The 21,498-nt window shown below is 34.9% G+C and overlaps 1 protein-coding gene across 2 annotated transcripts in view; it reads left to right on the top strand.

Annotated features, from left to right (window-relative positions):
• Nucleotides 1-21,498, top strand: part of Diaph2 (diaphanous related formin 2) — an 870,804-nt gene that overhangs the window by 699,438 nt on the left and 149,868 nt on the right. For both annotated transcript variants that reach the window (XM_071606838.1, XM_071606839.1), the window contains one exon: nt 12,089-12,184. In XM_071606838.1, the coding sequence (XP_071462939.1) occupies nt 12,089-12,184 (96 nt within the window). The remainder of the gene's footprint in view (nt 1-12,088; nt 12,185-21,498) is intronic.

The following is a 21,498-nucleotide window of genomic DNA, read 5'->3' as shown; positions in this document are numbered from 1 at the left end:
CCTTTACACTAAATCTCCATCTTTGTTTATGGTAAGCCATCTAACATTAGTCAAGAGAGTTAAACAGTCACCAGTTAAATAGTAGACATCCCCTCTTTTTTTCCTCCTTCCTCTGTGTCCTACCTAACTAGAGGATCTAGTTCCTCCATGGGAGGGAAGAGAAGGAGTAGTGGGACAGATTATGCTACCCATTTGTCCCTTCAAGTGACCTTGTCCAAAGGACTAACCAGCAGTGGAAAAGAGAAACACTTTGAAGCACATATAAGATTAATATTGGAAATATGGCAAAAAATTCTGGTATCTTCCCAAGGTTTCATGTAGAACATGAAAAGGAGATTTGACATTCCATGTCTGGAAACGGAATTGAAGAAAACCTCCCCCCCCCCAAAAAAAAAAGAAATTTATGTTCATACAGTTACTGAAATGAGACTTCTCTGTATATTACTTGCCTTTTTTCAAACTGCTTTTGCTTTTATAAAAAGGCAAAATCTAACATATTATCAAGAAAAAGTTCCAGTATATTCCTCAGTTTGAAGAAGGCAATTGTACTAAGGATACATATTTCTGCATCAGTGTGCACTCTGTAAACATTCAAAAGTAAGGTATTCAGAAAACTATTCAAATAAGAGCTTCTTTTTAAAAATTGATTTTATTTTTTAAATACATGACAGTGGAATGCATTACAATTCTCATTGCACATATAGAGCACAATTGTTCATATCTCTGGTTATATAGAAAGTATTTTCACACCAATTCATGTCTTCATACATGTACTTTGGATAAGGATGTCCACCACATTCCACCATCATTGCTAACCCCCTGCCCCCTCTCTTCCCCTCCCACCCCTCTGCCCTATCTATAGAATTGGTCTATTCCTCCCATGCTCACCCTCCCTACCCCACTATGAGTCAGTCACCTTATATCAGAGAAAACATTTGACACTTGTTTTTTGGGGATTGGCTAACTTCACTTAACATTATCTTCTCCGACTCTATCCATTTCCCTGCAAATGCCATGATTTTATTCTCTTCTGTTGCCAAGTAATATTCCATTGAGTATATATGCCATATTTCTTTTATCCATTCATCTACTGAAGGGCATCTATGTTGGTTCCACAGTTTAGCTATTGAGAATTGTGCTGCTATAAACATTGATGTGGCTATGTCCCCGTAGTATGCTATTTTTAAGTCCTTTGGGTATAGACTGAGGAGAGGGGTAGCTGGGTCAAAGGGTGGTTCCATTCCCAGTTTTCCAAGGACTCTCTATACTGCTTTCCATATTGGCTGCACAATTTGCAGTCCCACCAGCAATGTATGAATGTGCCTTTTTCCTCGCATCCTTTCCAACATTTATTGTTGTTTGTTTTCATAATAGCTGCCATTCTGACTGGAGTGAGATGATATCTTAGAGTAGTTTTGATTTGCATTTCTCTAATTGCTAGATATGTTGAATATTTTTTCATATATTTGTTGATTGATTGTATATCCTCTTCTGAGAAGTGTCTGTTCAGGTCCTTGGCCCATTTATGGATTGGGGTATTTGTTTTAAAATAAAATACTTGGGAATCAACAGAAGAGGTGAAAGATCTATACAATGAAAACTACAGAACCCTAAAGAAAGAAATCAAAGAAGACCTTAGAAGATGGAAAGATATATCTTGCTCTTGGGTAGACAGAATTAATATTATCAAAATGACCATATTACCAAAAGCACTATACAGATTTAATGTGATTCTGATCAAAATCCCAATGGCATTCCTCATAGAAATAGAAAAAGCAATCATGAAATTAATCTGGAAAAATAAGAGAGCCAGAATAACTGAAACAATCCTTAGCAGGAAGAGTGAAGCAGGTGGCATTAATACCAGACCTTAAACTTTAATACAGAGCAATAGTAACAAAAACAACATGTTATTGGCACCAAAACAGACTGGTATACCAATGGTACAAAATAGAGGACACAGAGACTAACCCACAAAATTACAATGATGTTATATTAGACAAAGGTGTCAAAAACATGCATTGGAGAAAAGATAGCCTCTTCAACAAATGGTGCTGGGAAAACTGGAAATCTATATGCAACAAAATGAAATTAAACCCCTATCTCTCATCATGCACAAAACTCAACTCAAAGTGGATCAAGGACCTAGGAATTAAACCAGAGACTCTGCATCTACTACAAGAAAAAGTAGGCCCTAATTTTCATCATGTGGGATTAGGCCCCAACTTCCTTAATAAGATTCCTATAGTGCAAGAATTAAAACCAAGAATCAATAGATGGGATGGACTCAAAATAAAAAAGCTTTTCCTCAGCAAAAGAAACAATCTGTGAGGTAAATAAAGAGCCTACATCTTGGGAGCAAATTTTTACCTGTCATACATCAGATAGAGCACTAATCTCTAGGGTATATATAAAACTCAAACAAAAACTTCTTATTGTACTTGAAAAATAAATAGCAGTTAAGTTCTTGTGCAAAAAATGGAGTGAAGTCTTTATCGCCTTTCCACAGTTCTGTAGGCAGTTGGTGGGAAAGTTGATTCATTATAGAATCTCATGAGCAAAGAAAGAACACTATCATTCAAAGTTGGATTAGCAGTTTTTGAATTGTCCACTTGTTCCCTGCATCCCAAGCATCAACAATTAAGAGTAACATTTCCCGCATTTACAACATTTTTATATTTGATGGTAAATTGCCATTATTGCTCTGATGTGTGACATTTGTTACAAATGCCTGAGTGCACTCTCATGAGAGCAATTCTTGAAAAGTCACTTCTATCCCACTCTTGCCTTGTGTTTGTACTAAGTATTCTAGGAAGATACAAATACACATTTGTCCTCTTGATGGTGCTCTGGAAGCTACCCCCCCAGTGGGATTGTGTTTGTATTTCTTTTGAAGATGAGTTTATTATAATAGTATTGTATTCTATTATGGCAGTCCAGATGAAGTCCAAGGTAAGGAGTTAGGCCTTTTGGAAAGAAGCTGAATGAACCCAGTATTAGAGGTAGGATCTCAGGAAAGGAAAACTTGGAAAGTAGATCTCCCACTGGCTTTTGGAAAAACTCTTCTCTTTGTGACTGTTCTTTTGCAACTGGACTTTAGGAATTCTTAAATGTCAATCTAGATAGCTTCGTTACGGTCTCACTCTTGGCTCTGGCCCCCCCCAAAATACAAATATCTCATTTGCAGGTAGACTTATATTGAATGTTATTATTCGTTCCTACATTCCCCTTGTGATGAGGCTTTCTTTTAAGTTATGGCTGGCCTTGCCAAAGTGCTTCAGCACCTTAGAGGAAGATTGTAAGATCCACAAATGTCTGTACCTAGCATGGTGTTGATATTAATGGTGTGTACTATAGAGCAGAAGTCAGCAAAATTTTTCTATAAAGAATCAACTAGTAAATATTTTAGGCTTCAAGGGCCATGAAGTCTCTGTCTCCACTAAATTCTGTCATTGTAGCTAAAAGTCATCATAAACAGGGCATAATGAATAAACATGGCTGTGTTTCCATAAAACTTGGGGACTGAAATTTGAATTTTGTCAAATTCTTATGTAACACAAAATCTTCTTTTTAGTTTTTAAGACCCCTTTAAATGTGAAAACAATCTTAGTAAGTGGGCTGTACGAAAGCAGGTGGTAGGTTGGATTTAACCACAAGGACTATAGTTTAATACCCCCTACTGAATGCACCTCATGTATTCTAATGCTGGTTCTGTCACTTTCCAGCTATGTGACCTGGAGTAAGTTAATTCACCTGAATGTGCCTCAGTTTCTTAACCTGGAAAATAAAAATAAGTTGGTGTGGGGATTCAATATAAATCCTTTAAAACAGTGCCTTACAGATAGTAAGTACTCAACAAATGGTAGATATTAATATTCATAACTCCCAAAACATTTTTCTTCATTTTTTCCAAAAGTAAACTTAGATTTATTTGGTAGGTGATTTTGAATTGAGTTAGATTTGTTCTTTTTCCAAGTTTGTTTTTACTTGCTTTTTCTTTCACAAGTGTTCCATGCCCTTAGTAAATGATTGATTCTGATAAGACACACACAGTATTTCAAAGGTCTCTTTGAAATATTAATTATTTAAAATATTGAATGTGAGATATTTTACCAGAGGCATCAACAGTGGTTTTTCTGGTAAGCCTTAACATTCAGGTTTATTGGTCGTTTGCTTATTTATAGAATGTATAATTTTCTTTCCCCAATCTTATAGCATATAGGTAACTGAGGGAAAAATTAGTAAGCATAAATATTATTTTCTTAGCTACCATTTACTATTAAGCTCTCTTACTTTGGCAAACTGCCAGCAATGTGCCTCTGGCCAAAAAGTTCCTACATGGAAATTCTACCATTAGAAATCCATTCATTTGTGTTAACAAGCTTCTCTTTAAATCCAAATACATCAGGGAAAGTCAACTCACCAGTTCAGTTTCCCTGACAAACTTAGGTAACAACTATCTTGTAGATATCCTTCATTCATCACTTTGGGGTGGAATATCCACTTATCTTGTGACCTCCAATAAAGTATTTATTCCATGACAAGATGTACCTACAATGTTAACATTAAAGTAAAATTATTTAGAAAAGTAGTATTCACTTTGAAGTTTATCTGGAATCTGATAATTTACCTCACTATAGGAAACTGTTAATTACCTGTTCTAGCAAGTAGATGAGATAACAAAATGAAAGAACTCTCTAACGGAAAATTTCCCCTAAAGTTTTAAATTTTAATTGCTCTGAGTTTAATTTTGCTTTTTGGTTCATACACCACTGTGCAAGACCTCAACCTGGGAATGAAATGTTTTTCTGTTTTGTTTTACAAATTTTCAGCTACTGCATAATGTAATTACTACACTGCCCCTAGCTCATCCTGTGGTTTCTAGTAATTTTGTCTAAACTCCTGTGTCCTCTTTTCCCTCTTGAAAGTTTCTTGTTTTCAGGAGGAGCATCTGCCTTCATTATTTCCCTGAAAACTATAGACTTTCTATTTATGCCCTCTTTTAATCTCTTTGGAATAATATGTTGATTTTCTTAAACACTTTGTGGCCATAAATAACTTCATAGACTATTATCTTAGTTACCATCTGTTGGTTTTCCAAGTCACCATTAACTGACTTCCAATTAAGCCAGAAACTAACAAAAACCTCCCATCTGATAGAGACTTTCTAGATATCTGTGGAATAGAACTTACTCAGACTTTTGTTCTGTCTGTTACAGTGTTTTGCCAAATGGTTTGTGTCTTATTTCTGACTCATTTATGACAATACTATTACTTTTACCCATAGATATTTAGGGCTTTGGGCACAATGTGCTATTTGCACCATATTGCAGTAGCCTTTTATTTGGTCTTTATCACCTCCTATTGTCCCATATTAAATTATAAGAGCTATTTGTTATCTCTCAGCATTATTTTTGGTCCCAGAGAAGATATTTTGTTTCCTTTCTCTTTGATAAGTGAGCATTCTTCTAATTTTGTGTCATGTACAAATCCATATACATCTTACAGCATGTTCTTAATCTGGACCATGATAGAGAGTGTGAAAAAGATTGAATCTAACACTGATTTTTCTTACACCCCACTTGTCACTGCTTTCTTATGCTGTCAGCTCCCATTTACTACTGCTGATGACCTTGCTCACAAAACCAATTTTCTTTTCTATTAAGTCTTTTACCAATAATGCCAAAATTGGCCATCCTATCTTGTCCAGATTTATATGCAGAATAATATTTTTCACTGTGAATTCAGTGCTATTCTTTGTATAATTGATTTCCTTCCCACTATGGTTCATTTTCATCTTAATATAAGGCTGATCTTAAATGCCACCTTTATTATGCTAGAGTCCTGCTGAAGATCTAACAAAGGCTTTTAGAGTTTCTGGAAACATATTCAAACTTCTTACTTTGAATGTTCAAGTCCATTCAGAACTTTGGCTCTATTTTACCTCTTTAATTGTAATCCTTGTATCTTTCAAATTTTTTCTCTCCCTATGGTTTATTATACCCACCATGTATATTTTATTTCAGTTGAATATGCTGATTCAAAGTGCCTTGATTGTTGTTACCACTTTAAAAGTAAATGAAGTGAATAGGCAAAACTAATATAAGATGATCAAAATCAGGTTGTCTGAGTGATTGGGATAAGAATGATGATCAAGGCATGATGGAAATGTTGAATACCTTGATTATGGTGGTAGTTACATAGGTTTATGCATTTTCAAAAACTCTTCAATTTGTACATTTAAAATCTCTGCATTTCAGTATTTGTAAATTTTTACATGCACATGCATACAGTGTCACACATGAATGTACACTAGGAGTTAAGAAGTTTAGATTTTAATATTTTTTAACCAGGCATGGTTTGATTTTTTGAGGGAGTGGGGTTTATTTCAGTGTCACTTAAATGGAATTATAATACTTAAAGAGCTACAGAAATTTAATGTTTTCAAAGGCTTAACAGATACATTCCATTAAGGCTTCCCAAATTCCTCAAGTCTACAGAGAATATAGTTTATTTTCATAAATTAATATGTTTAAGTATTAGCTCATATAGAAGGGTCCTGCCCTCACTAAGAAGCTTTTTGCTTTTTTTTGGGGGGGGGTCAAAAAACACTTACTTGTTGATAGAAACTTTCTTCAACTTTGGCAGCTCAACTTTTGCAGAAATTTTAATTACGCATTTGAGAATTCAAGGTTATTATAATAGTTATTTAAAACCATAATTATGCCCAGGTTTTTAGGATTTTATAAAATAGATTTTATAGTGCAGTAAACTAAAAATCTAAAAACTTATATACTCCAAAATTTGAAACATTTTTAAAATTTTTTGAGTTTTTAATTAGGGATGCTCAACTGGTAAAAATCAGGGCAAATACTCTAAAACTAGATGAACTCTGAAATCTGATAAACTTCTGCTTCAAAGCATTTCAGATAAAAAAAAGGATACTCGACCTCTATTGGCTTTAGTTTAGTAGTTTTCAAAGTCTAGTGATATGGAGTGGGGTTTTTGATAAAGGAAGGCACTTAAGTCTCTAGAATAATAAGTGTTATTCTAATTAATAATATTTGATTAAAATGAAGTATAGTTTCAAACACTGAAGAGTTCAGATATTTTTACATGCTAACAAGTTAGCCTGCCTCAGTTTAATGGATGTTGACCTAGGACACAAGACTCCTGGGTCAGAGACATAGAATTCCATTGTTATTCATGGTATAGCAAGCAGAATGAGTTTCATGTTTGCATTGCTTTTTATTGCCTTCCAATTCCCATAGAATGGTGTAAAGTTGTGTCTAGGTGGATGCTGAACTCAGTGGGTTTGTGTCAATGATGAAGAATCCCATGCTAAGAAAACCCTAATCTTTTGTAAGAAAGCAAACCTACTTGGTATTCACCCTGGAGGTGAGGAGGGGTATAACCTATCTTCAAAACAGACTGATCTACCCTTTACACTGGATAGAGGCACTAAGCCGTCTCAAAAGATTATATTCTATAAAAATGTCCTTGAAAGGATAGTCCAGAACAAAGGCCACCAGTGCCTCTGTTTGTAAAATGTATAGAAATGTGAAAAATCCACAGAAAATTGTCCCTACATAAGTATGTGCTAGCCATCAGGAAGTAGTATTGCACAAAAGTATAAGAGAGATAATTACCCGGTTCTATTTTTAATCTGTAGCCTCTCCAAACTCTTTTGGGGAAATTAAGTCAGCAAACATAGGTAAATGTTGACACTTTAAATTGACATCAGGAGGCATTCAACATCTACTGAATGATAAATACTGTGGGAAACATGAAAAAGAAGGTTCAACCCATGCCTTTAATTTTATCCAGTGATAAGCAGCTCACACAGAGCTCTGGAACTAATTTTGGAATGAAAGCTTATGAAGTGGCCTCTGAATCATTACTTCTCAGCCATGCCCATGTATTAATCATTTTAGTGGCTTTCATCACCAAGTTTTTCCTTGATATTCTTTCACTCAGTATAATAGGTATTATAAGTTGTAAGAAGGTACATCGTTCCATATGTGTTTGATAAAATTATAAATTTATTTTACTTTAAATGATAAAAAACACTTAAAACTATTTTTTTTAAATTTTAAACTTATAGACCAAACAAAGCTAGTCACATGTAAGTAAATGTTCATGATTCTATTAAACTGGAAATTCTAAGTAAACCAATCAAATTGTCAAAACACAATTTGATCATAGATCAAATTTCACTGAAATTCATTCAAAATGAATTTCAATCTTCAAATGATCATGTTGGCTTCCATTTTGTGTTAGGGAGATTCACTAAAATGTAAAGCAATCCTATGATTGTATTCACAAAATTTGATTCAGTAGAGTTCAATATTTCATGAAAATCACTCAGCTTTTTCAAAACTTACGAATGAAGCAAAGGAAAAAGTAATGAACTGATACTCACATTTCTTTCCTTGAATATGCTCATAGTTATTTTGTATAACACATATGTGATATTTGCAAACAGTTTTTTTGTTTGTTTTTTAGCAGAACCACCTAACATGTATATTTGGCAGGGGCACTAGAAACCCCAAGGTGATGAATGTTGGTTCTTGGGAAGATAGATAGAAAAAAAATCTTAGTTATTGCAAAGGTTTGGGGGTCCTCCAAAGGGTCACAGTACAGCAACAGATATACAGTACATCTATGACATTAAATTTTGACTGTAGGGTTCATTAGGAAAACAGATGTCTAAAAAGGCTCCTGGCTGGGGAGGGGCTATAATAATGAAGAAAAGGATGATAGCCTAGAAGTGTTTTGCTAAGTGTTGTCATGTGGCACTCACTAAGTTGAGCAAAGGGATTTATTTTTAAATTTTCTGTCATATTTTTTATTTCCTACTTTTTAGTCTAATCATAATGTAATCCCATTAAAGAACTTTAAGAAAACAACATCCATAATGTCCTTATGTTTTAAAGTATTTTATGTTTGCATTTATTTCTTGTAAACCATAAATATATACTGCTTTGAATTTTTTTATCCACTTATTTACATATATTCATTTTTATATAATCTTTATAATTGCCACTTTTACAAGGCTACATGAAATTCACTTACGCTAGTCTTCTATCTTGTTTATACTTGTATATCTCTGAAAATTTCTTCCCCTTCTTTGTAGTTCTGCTTTTCCTTACTGCCTATTAAAATTTGTGGTCCTAGGCCATGTGTGAAGTTTCAAGCAGCAATGTTGGTCAGATGACATTAATTTCATTTAGACAGGAGGAATAAATACAAGAGGTCTATTGTGTGCATCATGATGGCTACAGTTAATAGTCACATACTATATACTTAAAAATTGCTAAGAAAGTAGATTTTAAGTGTTTTACCACAAAATAATTATGAGGTAATACATGTTAAATAGCTTTATTTAGCCATGTCCTGGCATATACATTTACTCAAACACCATGTTATATACCAGAAATACATATAGTTTTTACTTGTCACTTAAAAAGTTTTCAAGGTGTTTAAAAATTTGAGGTCCTCCAGAATTGCATTTTCTGCCTCCCACTCTCCTTTTGATACACTATGTCAGGGTAATCTCATCCATCTTCAGATGACACAGAAATCTTTAGTTCCAACCCACATTTCATTTCTCGGTTGTACACCCATATATTCAGGTTCCTGCTGGTTATCCCTATATAGCTATTACTTAGGAATTTCTAGTAGTAATTCCTAATTAGTAATTTAGTAATTAGTAATTTCTAATTAGTAATTTCTAATCACCTTTTCTCAAACTGTTTATCCCTGGTCATTTAGAATCCTTTCCCTCCTCCTCAATCTGTCCTCTCCCCAGCAAAGTCCTACTTGTCATAATAATAATTTCAAAATATCTGTCTTTTCTCTCTGGTTTCTCATTACTTCAAGACTTTATGTTTTATTTAGATGATTATGCTTTGCTCCTGAAACTTCCCCTGTCTTCTATTGGAGATATTATTATCCTTTATAATGCTACCCAGCAAGTCTTTCTAAAGTATAAATCTGATCAGTTCACTTTGTATTATTTTTATCTGTGCTATACAGTACTGTAACCATGAGTTACATGCACTTAATGAGCACCTGAAATTCAGATAATATGAATTGTGGTATGTCAAAGGACACCTACAATTCTAAGACTTAATCTGATAAAAGGAATGTAAAATATATCACTAATTTTTGTAGATATTTATTTCATTATTTACTTAATATATTGAAATGAATTTTGTAGGGTTTTTAATTTTTTTTTAATATGACTGCCAGAATATGCAAAGTGATATGGCTTGCATTTGTGATCTTCATTATATACCAATTAGATAGTACTGACATTAGGGTAGTGTTCAAATCCTGTATCATAGAATTATGATCTGGCTAACATGTGCTTTGTCCATTTCAATTTATGCTAGCTATTGTGCGGAGCGGGCTTTCTCGGGACCAGGGCTGTAATTTAGTTGTGGAACCCTTGCTTAGCATGCTTGAGGCCCTGGGTTTAATCCCCAGGACTGAAAAAAAAAAAAAAGGATGGGCAGCTAGTCTTATTCCCTGATAGATCTGGGTTCACACCTGGGCACCTTTGTACACCAGCCATGTGAAAACTGCATTTCAGTATCTCTAAATTAAAGATATAACAAATATAAAGTATCTACTTCATAAAATTTAATTCTCCCTGATGCATTCTAGCCTGTCCACCTTCTTTCAATTCTTCTTTTCTTTCTATTGAAAAGAACAGGTAATGGTTCACATGTGTCTGAGACCTTACTGAATATTAAAAGTACACAATAAATTCTCTTTTCCTATTTAGTCATTGGGGCTCTACTTGCCTTGTCCTATTTTCACCAAATGTAGGACCTGAGAACCTCTGTGTTTCCCCGTGTTTTGTATTTAATATCCTGTTCTAGATAATTTATTTTAATAGAATAAATTATTATAACATTGAAGAAGTCTCAAGTCAAATGATTTTAGGTTGCTCTTGTCCCATAGGAGATTTTTTTTCTATGATCTGATACCCCATAGTTAATTTGACGCCCCTTAGTTAATCTGATACCCCCAAAGAAGGATTTTGATTTAATTTTGGAGTGACATCAGAAACAATGTCTTCTCCCTCACACCTCCCTTCTCCTCTTAGCCATCCTGCCTAAAATATCTTCTACCCAAGACACACATATTTAGCTACTGCTCAAAGTAGCCCCCTAGTTAAATTCATTTTCATCAGTTAGCCATTTGGGATTAGAATGCTCAGTTCCCTGTGGATTTCCCACAGCTTAATAGAGTTTTTGGTAACTGACACCTTGAGAAAAATGCTCTAACAAATCTTAAAAGTGTGTTTGATTACCACAGTTGTTAAAGATAAGAGTAAGACAAAATATTTTAAATGTTGTTTCTGTTAGGGATTTCTATGAACATCTTTTGAGTATTCCACTCATGGCTTCTTAACAGTTTTTTCCCAGAGGAAGAGTTTAAGCACAGGACAACATTTTGAAAAGGAAATGAGACTTTGGCTGATGTCTCTCAAATGTAGAATGTGGCCTTTCAGATAATGTGATCACCTTTTCTTTATACAATGTCAGCATTTCAAAATGAGTATAGGATATGGATTAGGTAGGAATTGAATGCAAATGTGTTTTGCAAATAGTGTCTTTTGAGATAATCACAGATGATGGTTGAATGCTGAAGGTATTAATACAATCAGTATTTAACCTTGTGTAACTCCGCTTCATCAAATTTCGCCCTGCACATTGATTGCATTAAGCCGGGTCAGTGGTTTCTTGCTTAGGAATATCTTATAAGAATCTTAACAGGAAGGCAGCAGTAGCTGATCAGCTACTGTTTATTTGCATACTGAGCGTGTCATCAATAATACAAAAGACAAGGTCTTTAAGTTGAAAGAACAGTGGGATTGGCATGAATTTTGCTTAATGGTGCGTAATAAGCAAAGTAGTCTGTGGTGCCAGAAACTGACAGGATCCATTATGTTAAAACAGATATATGTCTTTAATTTAGTGGTATTATGTAAATCTGACAGGAGTTTTTCCCTTTATTTTCCTGTAGTTTAACTTTAATTGCTCCAAGATTAATTCCGATTTCTTCCTTCCTCCAGAGGGTGATGAGACTGGTGTGATGGATAATCTTCTAGAAGCCCTACAATCAGGTGCAGCATTCCGAGACCGCAGAAAGCGGATTCCAAGGAATCCAGGTAATATCTACTCTAGTTCACATGGTCTTATCAAATCTGAATGTTCAGAGCCAAGTACCCCATGCCTTCCAAAAAAAGAAAAATAATGAAATTTTCCCATACAGGCTTTTTTAAACAGTTGATCTCATTTCATGTGTGAAATCTCAGCAGGCGTCTATATCTACATGATTGCAAATTTCAGCTCACTAAATGTATCTTCAAATAACTGTACACTTTGCAAATATATCAAATATAAGGACTCCCACTGTGTTTAATATTAAATATTTAATTGTTATTTTATGAACATGTGGTTTGGGTGGAAGGTGGTTTAAAACCATGAGTGTAATTAAATCATAAAAAAATAATTGGCCCCAAGCTATTCACAGGTAAGGAAACTGAGACAGTGCCCGTTTCTAAAGGCCATTTTGCTTTTGTAGTACAGTAATATAAATAATAGTCTGTAGTCCATGTTAATAAAGGAAGAAGAGTCACAGATAATTCAAGACCCTCAAAAAATCACAAAGCACTGAAACAATTTTTTATCAGTGTAATTGATTGATAACAGATAAAGGTGCACTGTGAAAATTGGTCTGAGGGGGGAAGAACACAAAAGTAGCAAAATAAAACTTCTCTCACTCAAGTGCAACTAGAAAGTTGGCTTCCTTATCTATTCATACCTTATGGCTGAGTAAATAATAGTTCCTCTCAGGAAAATCCAAGGAGTCCTAACTCTCCGCCTCCACCATGAGGTTTTATGTTTTCAGTGCATTTCTTTCTTAAAGTAGAGGAGGAAATTAGGTCTGTTGATTTTAAAAGTCTTCTTCATGGGCTATGACACTATATTGGAGAAATAAATGAAAAATTACTAGTAAATATGTAAACTACTTAATTTAAATTAGCAATATTTGACTTGGATAGCCTATACTTCAGAAAGTTTTCTTTGATCCAGCAGTTATTATAAGAATGGAAATTCATAGCTTCCAAGACCATTGTAATTGAACAAACTAGTGAGAGAAGTAGAACCCAGTGCAGTTGTTCATAAAAGCTTTTGGCAATGGTGAAGTTCATGATGGAAGCAAATTTAAGTTATATAAATATTTTTCACATTTGGGTGAATCCCGAGGGATAATAGATAACACTCCATCTATTCCCTTCATGGATGCTCTGTCAAGATTAGCCTAAAGATAAGATTTCATGTAGAGGAGAGAAGTGTTTTGCATAGAACACAAGACTGCTTTTTATATATATGAAGAAATTGAAAGTAGCCAAAAAAAAGAGTCAAAGATTGGAGAGAAGAACATGCAAATCTGTATTTTTACGTTTATAATCGAATTTTTAAGGTATACTTGCCTGGCAGAATGCCAGAGCACTACTACTCTACAACTATGAGGCAACCATGCCACCTATCCTCAGTCTTTGAAAAGTGAGGATGTTTTACCATGGTTTCAGAATACCTTCCATCTCTTAAGGACAATAAAAACCTTCACTGTTCTTTGTTGAACTATCAGAACAATAATAGTCAGTGAAAGCTGAATTGAAATAGTAATTTTTGTATCAATAAGTAAAAGCTTGTTATTCTGGGCCATAAAAGGACTGCTGTAATCTTTCTAGTCTGCTTATTTTAAAACTACACATTTGTTAAGGCCCCTTCCTGATAAGTCTCACACCTCATACTGATTCTAGAAAAGCTGTACTGGAGAGAGATCAATCCTTGGGGGTTTCCTGAACCTGATACTCTGGGGAATGCAGTGTCATCAACTGTGAAACACCAAGGATACATTCACAAACTGTATAATTTTATAGTACTAATTCCAAGTCATCTAAATTGATATTTTTGGTTTGTAGCTAGATTGCCCCAATTAACACATAGGGTCAAAAATGGTGCATTTAAATACAGCAGTCATTCCGATTGGCAACAGCCACAGCAAATATGCAGAGGCAAAAAGAAACCAGCATACAGGCAGTGGCAACAGTTAGTAAACACCTTGGACATCAGTAGAACAGGAAGCAAGAGAAGGGGAGGGGAAGGCACAGAGTTTATAAGTCTTCAAAACCTCTTCTGTCTGCTTGCCTCTTTTATAGAAGTGGCAGAGACAGGGACTTTTAGAGATTTCCTCCTCATCTAGATCTTTCCTAGCTAAGTCATCTTTTCATGAAGGTCCCCTGTTGTTTTTGCTTTCTTAGTCACCTTATTTGATTCCTTTCCAAGTTCCCATTGGATTTGGTATTGTTACCCTTCCCCTGCTCAACACAAGAATCCTCGTTCCTTTCTAATAACTTCCATTTCAACATGATGACATAAAAACAGAAAAACAAAATTATGAAGAATAGAATTTTCCCCAAGGGAAGTAAAATACAAAAAAATAGACCAAAAAGTTTCACATCAGAGTCTAGCACAAACAGCAAGGATGTACTCTGTTCTGCTTGCCATTTCCATTATTATCAGTTACAGAGGAAATTACTGTATTTACACAGCTCAACCATTGTGTTTCTAATTGGAATGTTTTCAATTATGGATTTAAACAAAATGAGGTAATAATCTGTATTTTTATTAGCAAATCAATATATTAAACAATGATATGATTACTTGCCTAAATTTTAACAAATCTTCTACACTGGGCCTGTTCCCCCTCCCCAAGTTAGATAAGTTAGAAAGAGCTCCCAAATATTGTCTACTTCCCATTCAGCTGAGTGTGCTGTTTCCGTTAAGAGCATAGTTCCTGTGAAGGGAACTATGCTAGATGTGATGGAAGATGCTGAAATAATAAAGATAAGATTTCCTTAGTTATAAAACCCTTGTGTCTAGTAAGAAAGATAAAAAGTACAGAAAGACTACAAAATAAGGCAGAAGATAAAAGAAAGCAAAAGGTGTTAATAACATACTACATAAGTTCAAAGAAGGAAGATAACATGCTTTATTGAGTATATCAGAAAGATAATCATGGAAGAAAAGGTTTTGCAGGATGAATAGAGATTTCAACAGTGGAAGCTGGTGCCACATCATTAAATACTGAAATGAGACACTAGGTGTAGCATGTATTTCTTTAGGCAGAGGAATCTAATGGAGGTTTTTCAGCCATAGGAAGATGATCAAAGTTGTGCATTATGACATTTAAGCTATAGGTGTGTAAGAAATGAAGTAGGAATCTACAGGCACATTGTTAAAGGAGATAACGTAGAGAGAGAAGAATATCTAAAAGTCAAAGATAACTCTAAGGTTTTGAGTTCAGGTGACTAGGAGGACAAGTAGGTTACTAAACTGTTAAGATCAGGAAAAGGAATGGTGGTAGTAGAAGATAAATTCATTTGGGGACAAATTAAACTGGAAAGTGTTAGCAGAGCATCAAAATCAAGATTTACAGAAGGTTCTTAGAAATATGGGTATAGATTTCATAAGGAAATGGTTGGGTACTTAAGCATTCTGATTATACTTTGTGAAATGAAAGAGATTGTTGGGGGGATTATTAACAAGACAAGAGAGTCAAATATAGGACCTTGAAAATTCTTCCATTTAGGAGCTAAAAGCAAAGAAGAAAACTGACAAAAGCCAGTTGGACAGGTAGGAGGAGAATCCAGACATTGTCCTGGAAGCAAAGAAAGACAAAAGTATTCAGAAGGCAGAAAGGGTAGGCATTTTCAACAATGACATATTATATAGTGGAATCAAAAAGGATAAACCCCAGTGATTTCTACTTGGGAGCTTTCTAATTCCTTTGTAAAGAATGTCACTTCAATATTATAATGTAACTAAGAGCCAGAATGTAGGAGCTCCACAGTGAGTAGATGGTGAAACTATGGAGATAGATAGTATTCATTCAACATTTAAATAATTTTAATGAATGCCTCCTCAGTGCCATATACTGGTTTAGGTGCTGAGGATGCAAAACCAAAGAGGATATTTGTCTTGAAGAGCTCATATACTGTTCAAGGAAGTGTGAATATAAACTGCATGATCGAATTAGAATGCAGTGTTCTGTAATAAAGATAGGAATAATGTACCTGTGAAGCATGGAAGTTACAGGAACTTCCCCCCAACTTTTCTCCTCTCTCCTTTGTGTTCTTAGCATATAGACTATTCTTTCTAGAAGTTTGGTGGGTGAAAGGAACATCTTATTTTCCCTTAACAACCTAGTATAGACCTAGTGTCTATGAATTTTTATCTATGAATTTTGATAAATTCTTCTTGACTCTCTTTATCACCACTTAAGGTAATAAGTCCTGTATGTTTATAATCCATGTGGTAAAGAATTGCCCACCAATATTCCTTACTTTGTCATTATAAGATCAAATATAGGGAAAACAAGCACATAAAGAAAGACCTCACAGGAGTGAGAACCACACTTAAAATACAAATGCACAACTCCACATGAGTTGTATTACTAGGTAACTATAGATACTTAGAGCTTGCTTGTTGTCCCCCAGCCAATGACTTCTTTCCTTGCCTACTATAAAGAAATATAAATGGGCTTCTCAGCAATAGGTACATATCTAACTTAGCTATTTGGGCTAAGACTGGATTTTGGTCTATAGTTCTAGCCATTCATACAACTCACAAGAGAAGCATTATGAAGAAATGAAACCAAGAAACAGAATAAGTATTTTTGGTTTTAGAACCACACAGGGCAACCAAGAAAACTGAATTTAAGAAAACAGAAGAAACTCAGGAGACACATGATCCCAGTTTTATGTATCAGCAAGATAACAATATAAATGAGAAGGTATAATTTACCATTTGAGAATAGAAAGAGGACAAGACAAAATGGTATATACCACAGAGGGAAAAACAAACTCTAAGTATTATAGAAAAAATAACTTCCCAACAAAACAAAACTCACATTTCACCAGGCCTCTCTACTTTGCATAAGTAACAGAACCCCAATTGTGCTGGCTGTTGTCTCCTCATACACATTCAGGACCTCTGAAGCATTTCTGGAAGTTCTCAGGGAGCATTTCAGAAATAAAGACAATCTCCCACTACTGTTCCTCCACTTCTGCCTAGAATACCATGTATTTCATGCCTGCTGCTTTCTGTTGCATCTGGGATCCTGAAGCTTTCATAATGCCAAAGCTTTACAGTGGTCTTGGGCAAAGTATATATGGGAGGTACTTCTGTCTTCTTTTAGGGAGGCACTCCAGCTGTGTACCAAAGTAGTACTGCTTATGTCTCAAAGTCTTACAGGCATTTTTTTGTAGAAACAGTTTTAAATTACAGCCCTCTTGATATTCTAGGATATGGCCCCACTAAGCAAGGTCCAAAGATAAGCCCATGGCAAATTCCATGTAGCACTCATTATCATCTTCATTCCTTGATGCCCTTCTGCTTATTATTGTTTTGTTATTAATAAGCCAAGCTGATCATTCATTCTAAGCTGTTTAGGTCTTTCTTCCTCAGGATGAGCTCTCCCCCATGAATTTCCTCAGTTTTTACTTTGTAAATGCTGAAATCCTATGCTAGCCCACCAAACACCCTTTAGTCTAAAGTGTATTCATTATGTTCTGCTGCACAGTTAAAATCAACCAAAAATGTAATGCAAACAAATACACAAACAAAATCATGGCATTCATCCAATAATAGTCAACTGATCAACTATTAGTGGCTTGACAACAGTGCTAATACCCTAGAATGCAAAGATGGATTAAAGAATGGTTCTTGCCCTCAAGAACACAGAATCTCATGGGAAAGACATATACTCTCATCCTTCACATGATCCCACTTGTATGTATCAGCAAGATAACAATATAAATGAGAAGGTTTAATTTACCATTTGAGAATAGAAAGGGGTCAAGACACAATGGTATATACCACAAGCTTTCACAATGCCAGAGCTTTACAATGGTCTAGGGATTGGTTCCAAGATCCCCAGTGGACACCCAAATCTGTGGATATTCAAGTCATATGAAACGGTGAAGTATTGGCATATATATGATCTGTGCACATCCTCCTACCCATATACTTGACATGATCTCAGATAACTTCTACCTCCCAGATACATTAAATAATCTTTAGATTACTTCTACCTAGTACAATGTAAATGTTTAGTTGTTACATTATTCAAGGAATATAAGAAAAATGTCTGTAGTTTATTATAGATGCTATTTTTCATTATTTTTAATCCATGGTTGGTTAGATACACAGATGCAGAACCCATTGAAATGGAGGGATTACTGTATATGATATAAATACTATGAGTGTGCAGAAAGTGCTAAAACTGCCTAGAGAATTCAAGAAAAGTTTCATGATGAAAGTAGCTTGTGAATTGTGTTTTCAAGGAAGAATAGTAGTTTGTGTGTGAGAGAACAGGAGGGAAAGGCATTTTAGATAAAAGAAAATGGCAAACACACAGGGTGGAAATATAAAGGGGTATGATGGAAATGATAGAAAGTTTGTTGCAGAAAAGAGCTCTGATGGATTAAAGGAGGAAGAATGTCTTTTGTACCTTGAATGCTGAGGTTTGAAGAAAGGAAGTAAGGAGAATGGAAAGATAAATTTTATCTTTATAAGAGATTATGACAGGAAACTTTCAGTGCTTTCAAAGATCTTACATGAAGTTGCCATATTTGATTATTATGCCTGATTTTTCGTCCACATATGTGACCATATGTTCAGTCATGTTTATTGAGCACACAATGCATGGTGCAGCTAAAAACCTTATCAGTCTGGAATACCTAGTGTTACACATGGAAGAAAGCACTTTCTCACTCGTTATGTAATGTGTGTTTCATTCCCTTCCAAAGCAGAGCTTTAACTGTCTTTAACTCTCATAAGTTAAAATGAAGATCAATTGTGGCCCCCAGGAAAGAATGGGTTGGGATACAAAAGAGATATTCTTCAATTAACTGGGCAGAACCTGGAGGAGGGAGCAAAGTGCAGAAGGCAGCAAAAAATATGGGAATAATCCTTAGAAAATCTTCATTAATTATAGAATTGACTGGTTTGCAAGTGGTGAAAGTCAGGGGTGGGTCGGTTATAGTACATATGTAAAGAAAGGAGATGGCGGGGAAGAGGCAAATCAAACACTCCATAGGCCAGCCACATAGTGTTGTCAGCAGTGTGAGTTAGCTTGATTACTCTTTGATTACTCCTTGACAATAATCAGTCAGTGAATACCAGTAGTCTCAGGGATATGACCGAGATGAGATGATGGTTATAAATATGAGAGTGGATGAGATAAGCTGAGAAGAAGGAATAGAACAATGGAACAAAGACAGAACTCAGGAGAAAACATTTATGGGACACACTGGTTCTCAGCCCTGGCCCCACAATGGAATCACTTTGAGGTACTTCTAAAAAATACATCTAATTTCTCTCTGAACCAATCAAATCAAAGTCCGTTGGGTTGAAACCTGGGTAGCAGCATACTTTAAAATTTATTTGGGTGATTTTAATATCCTACAAAATAGAAAACTATCCATTTATAGAATTAGTTTGGAAGCTGTAGCCCATAAAAGAGAACATGAAAGGACTGATTTTGAACATAGAAGATGAGAAGAAAGTCAGTGTGGTATCACAGAGGCCAAATGAGTAGAGCTTTTCAAAGAAAAAATGTAGCATCAGATGTAATTGAGAGTATCAATAAAATGAGCATTGAAAATGATCCATTAGATTTAACTATCAGGAATTCTTTGGTTCACCTTAGCAAAAGCAGTACTAGATGAGTATATTGAGGTAGGGAGGCGAGAGATGGTGTAGATGTCAGATTGCACTGAGTTCTAAAATGCTGTTAATTTTTAAAACCATTTAACTTAGAATCTTGTAATTGATGTGTGACTGTGTTCATTATATGATTTTTTGCTTGGTTGTTGTTGTTGTTTGTTTTGTTTTGCCTTCATCTCATTTCACGAAGTTTTACTTTTGGAACACATACATATGTATTGATTAGTAAGATTTAGGTTTGCATTAAAGATGCTAGAAACAGAAGATTGCTGTGTAGACTGTCCTTGATCTTTCTTTGTCAACTAGTGAACAAATTGAAAATAGACCATTTATGTGCTATTTATATGCAAAATTGTTCTAAGCAAGCACTGATGATGTTCTCTGTAGAAATTTCAATCATTTTTTGCTTGTCTGTTCTCCTAACAATATAATCAGCTCTGCTGCACATTTCTTCATTGGTGATCTCTGTAGGCCAGTAGGAGATAAGTTCAATTCCAGTTGATTTTTATGAGAAAGTGAATATAGCAGGCTTCCTTTAGATATTGGAATGTGGGAAAACTTAGAACAAGCAATTATTATGCAGCAGAACATTTCTCTTAGTAGTTTTAAATCCATGTCAATAATTCATGGACATGTTAATGTTGGGAGCTAAGCTCACACAACTACCTGATTATTAACAAACCTTCAAGTCAGGAATAAATGGTTGGGACCCTATTTGTCAAGTTTGTGATATCAGTAAGCAGACACTTTGTGCATTTGCAACTACAAAAACTGACAAGGTATTAATCAGATTGCCATAAGGACCTAAACTTTTCTAGAAAATGAAATGCTTTCACAACTTAAGGAAAATAATTGTTTTAATTGGTGGCCTTGACTATGGGTTCATTTTTCTAATGTGGACACATTGGTATATTAGCATTTTCATATTAGCATTTTCCTTAAACAAGTTAAAAAATGTAAGCTCTGCTTTCTCTTCAACAGTTACATCTGCTGGCCCAGTGGCCAAACAAGCTGGATTCACCTGCAAATGAATGTACTCCTGGCCCTTCAATTTCTGTTATACCTTTGGATATGTATCTTTTATGTATTAAAACTTGAGCATCACTCTGGTTTGTCCCTTTCCTTGTGCCCCATAAAGTAATAGGGGGAGAAAGTGAAAGAGGGAAGAAAGGGAAGATGGGAGGGAGGAAGGTCCAGGACAGTGGGGATGTTCTTTGATAATTTATCAGTACCTTTTGCATTTGCAAAAAAAAGTGAGCCTAAGTAACACAGTCCATTTACCCAGGAAAGCTTTTAAGGTTATGGTCAATGTCAACACTCTTCAAGATACAGATGATACAAATTTTTAAAATACTACAAAGATTATAACTGTATATTGCCATTAAAAGATTGTGATTTATTTTCAACATCTAGCACATAACTCAATATAGTATATGCTCTTGATAACTGCTTGGTGAATACTTCACAATTATCAAAAAATATTGAATCTACAAGAAAGACTTTTCAATTTATTGTACTGAAAGCTATCTCTGAAGTTTGAAATTTGAGGGATGAAGGAAATAGAAATTTCATTCTACATCATAGTAAATGGAATTCCATTAAAGCTGAGTTTATTTTATGGGCAAACTCGAATGCCCTATGTATGTTACCTTCACATGACCTTTCTATTCAGTAATGTTTA

This window comes from Marmota flaviventris, chromosome X (assembly GCF_047511675.1).
Source record: "Marmota flaviventris isolate mMarFla1 chromosome X, mMarFla1.hap1, whole genome shotgun sequence".
NCBI classification, from domain to species: Eukaryota; Metazoa; Chordata; class Mammalia; order Rodentia; family Sciuridae; genus Marmota; species Marmota flaviventris.
Note: the sequence above shows the minus strand (reverse complement) of the source record. Positions and strands in the feature narration are given on the sequence as shown.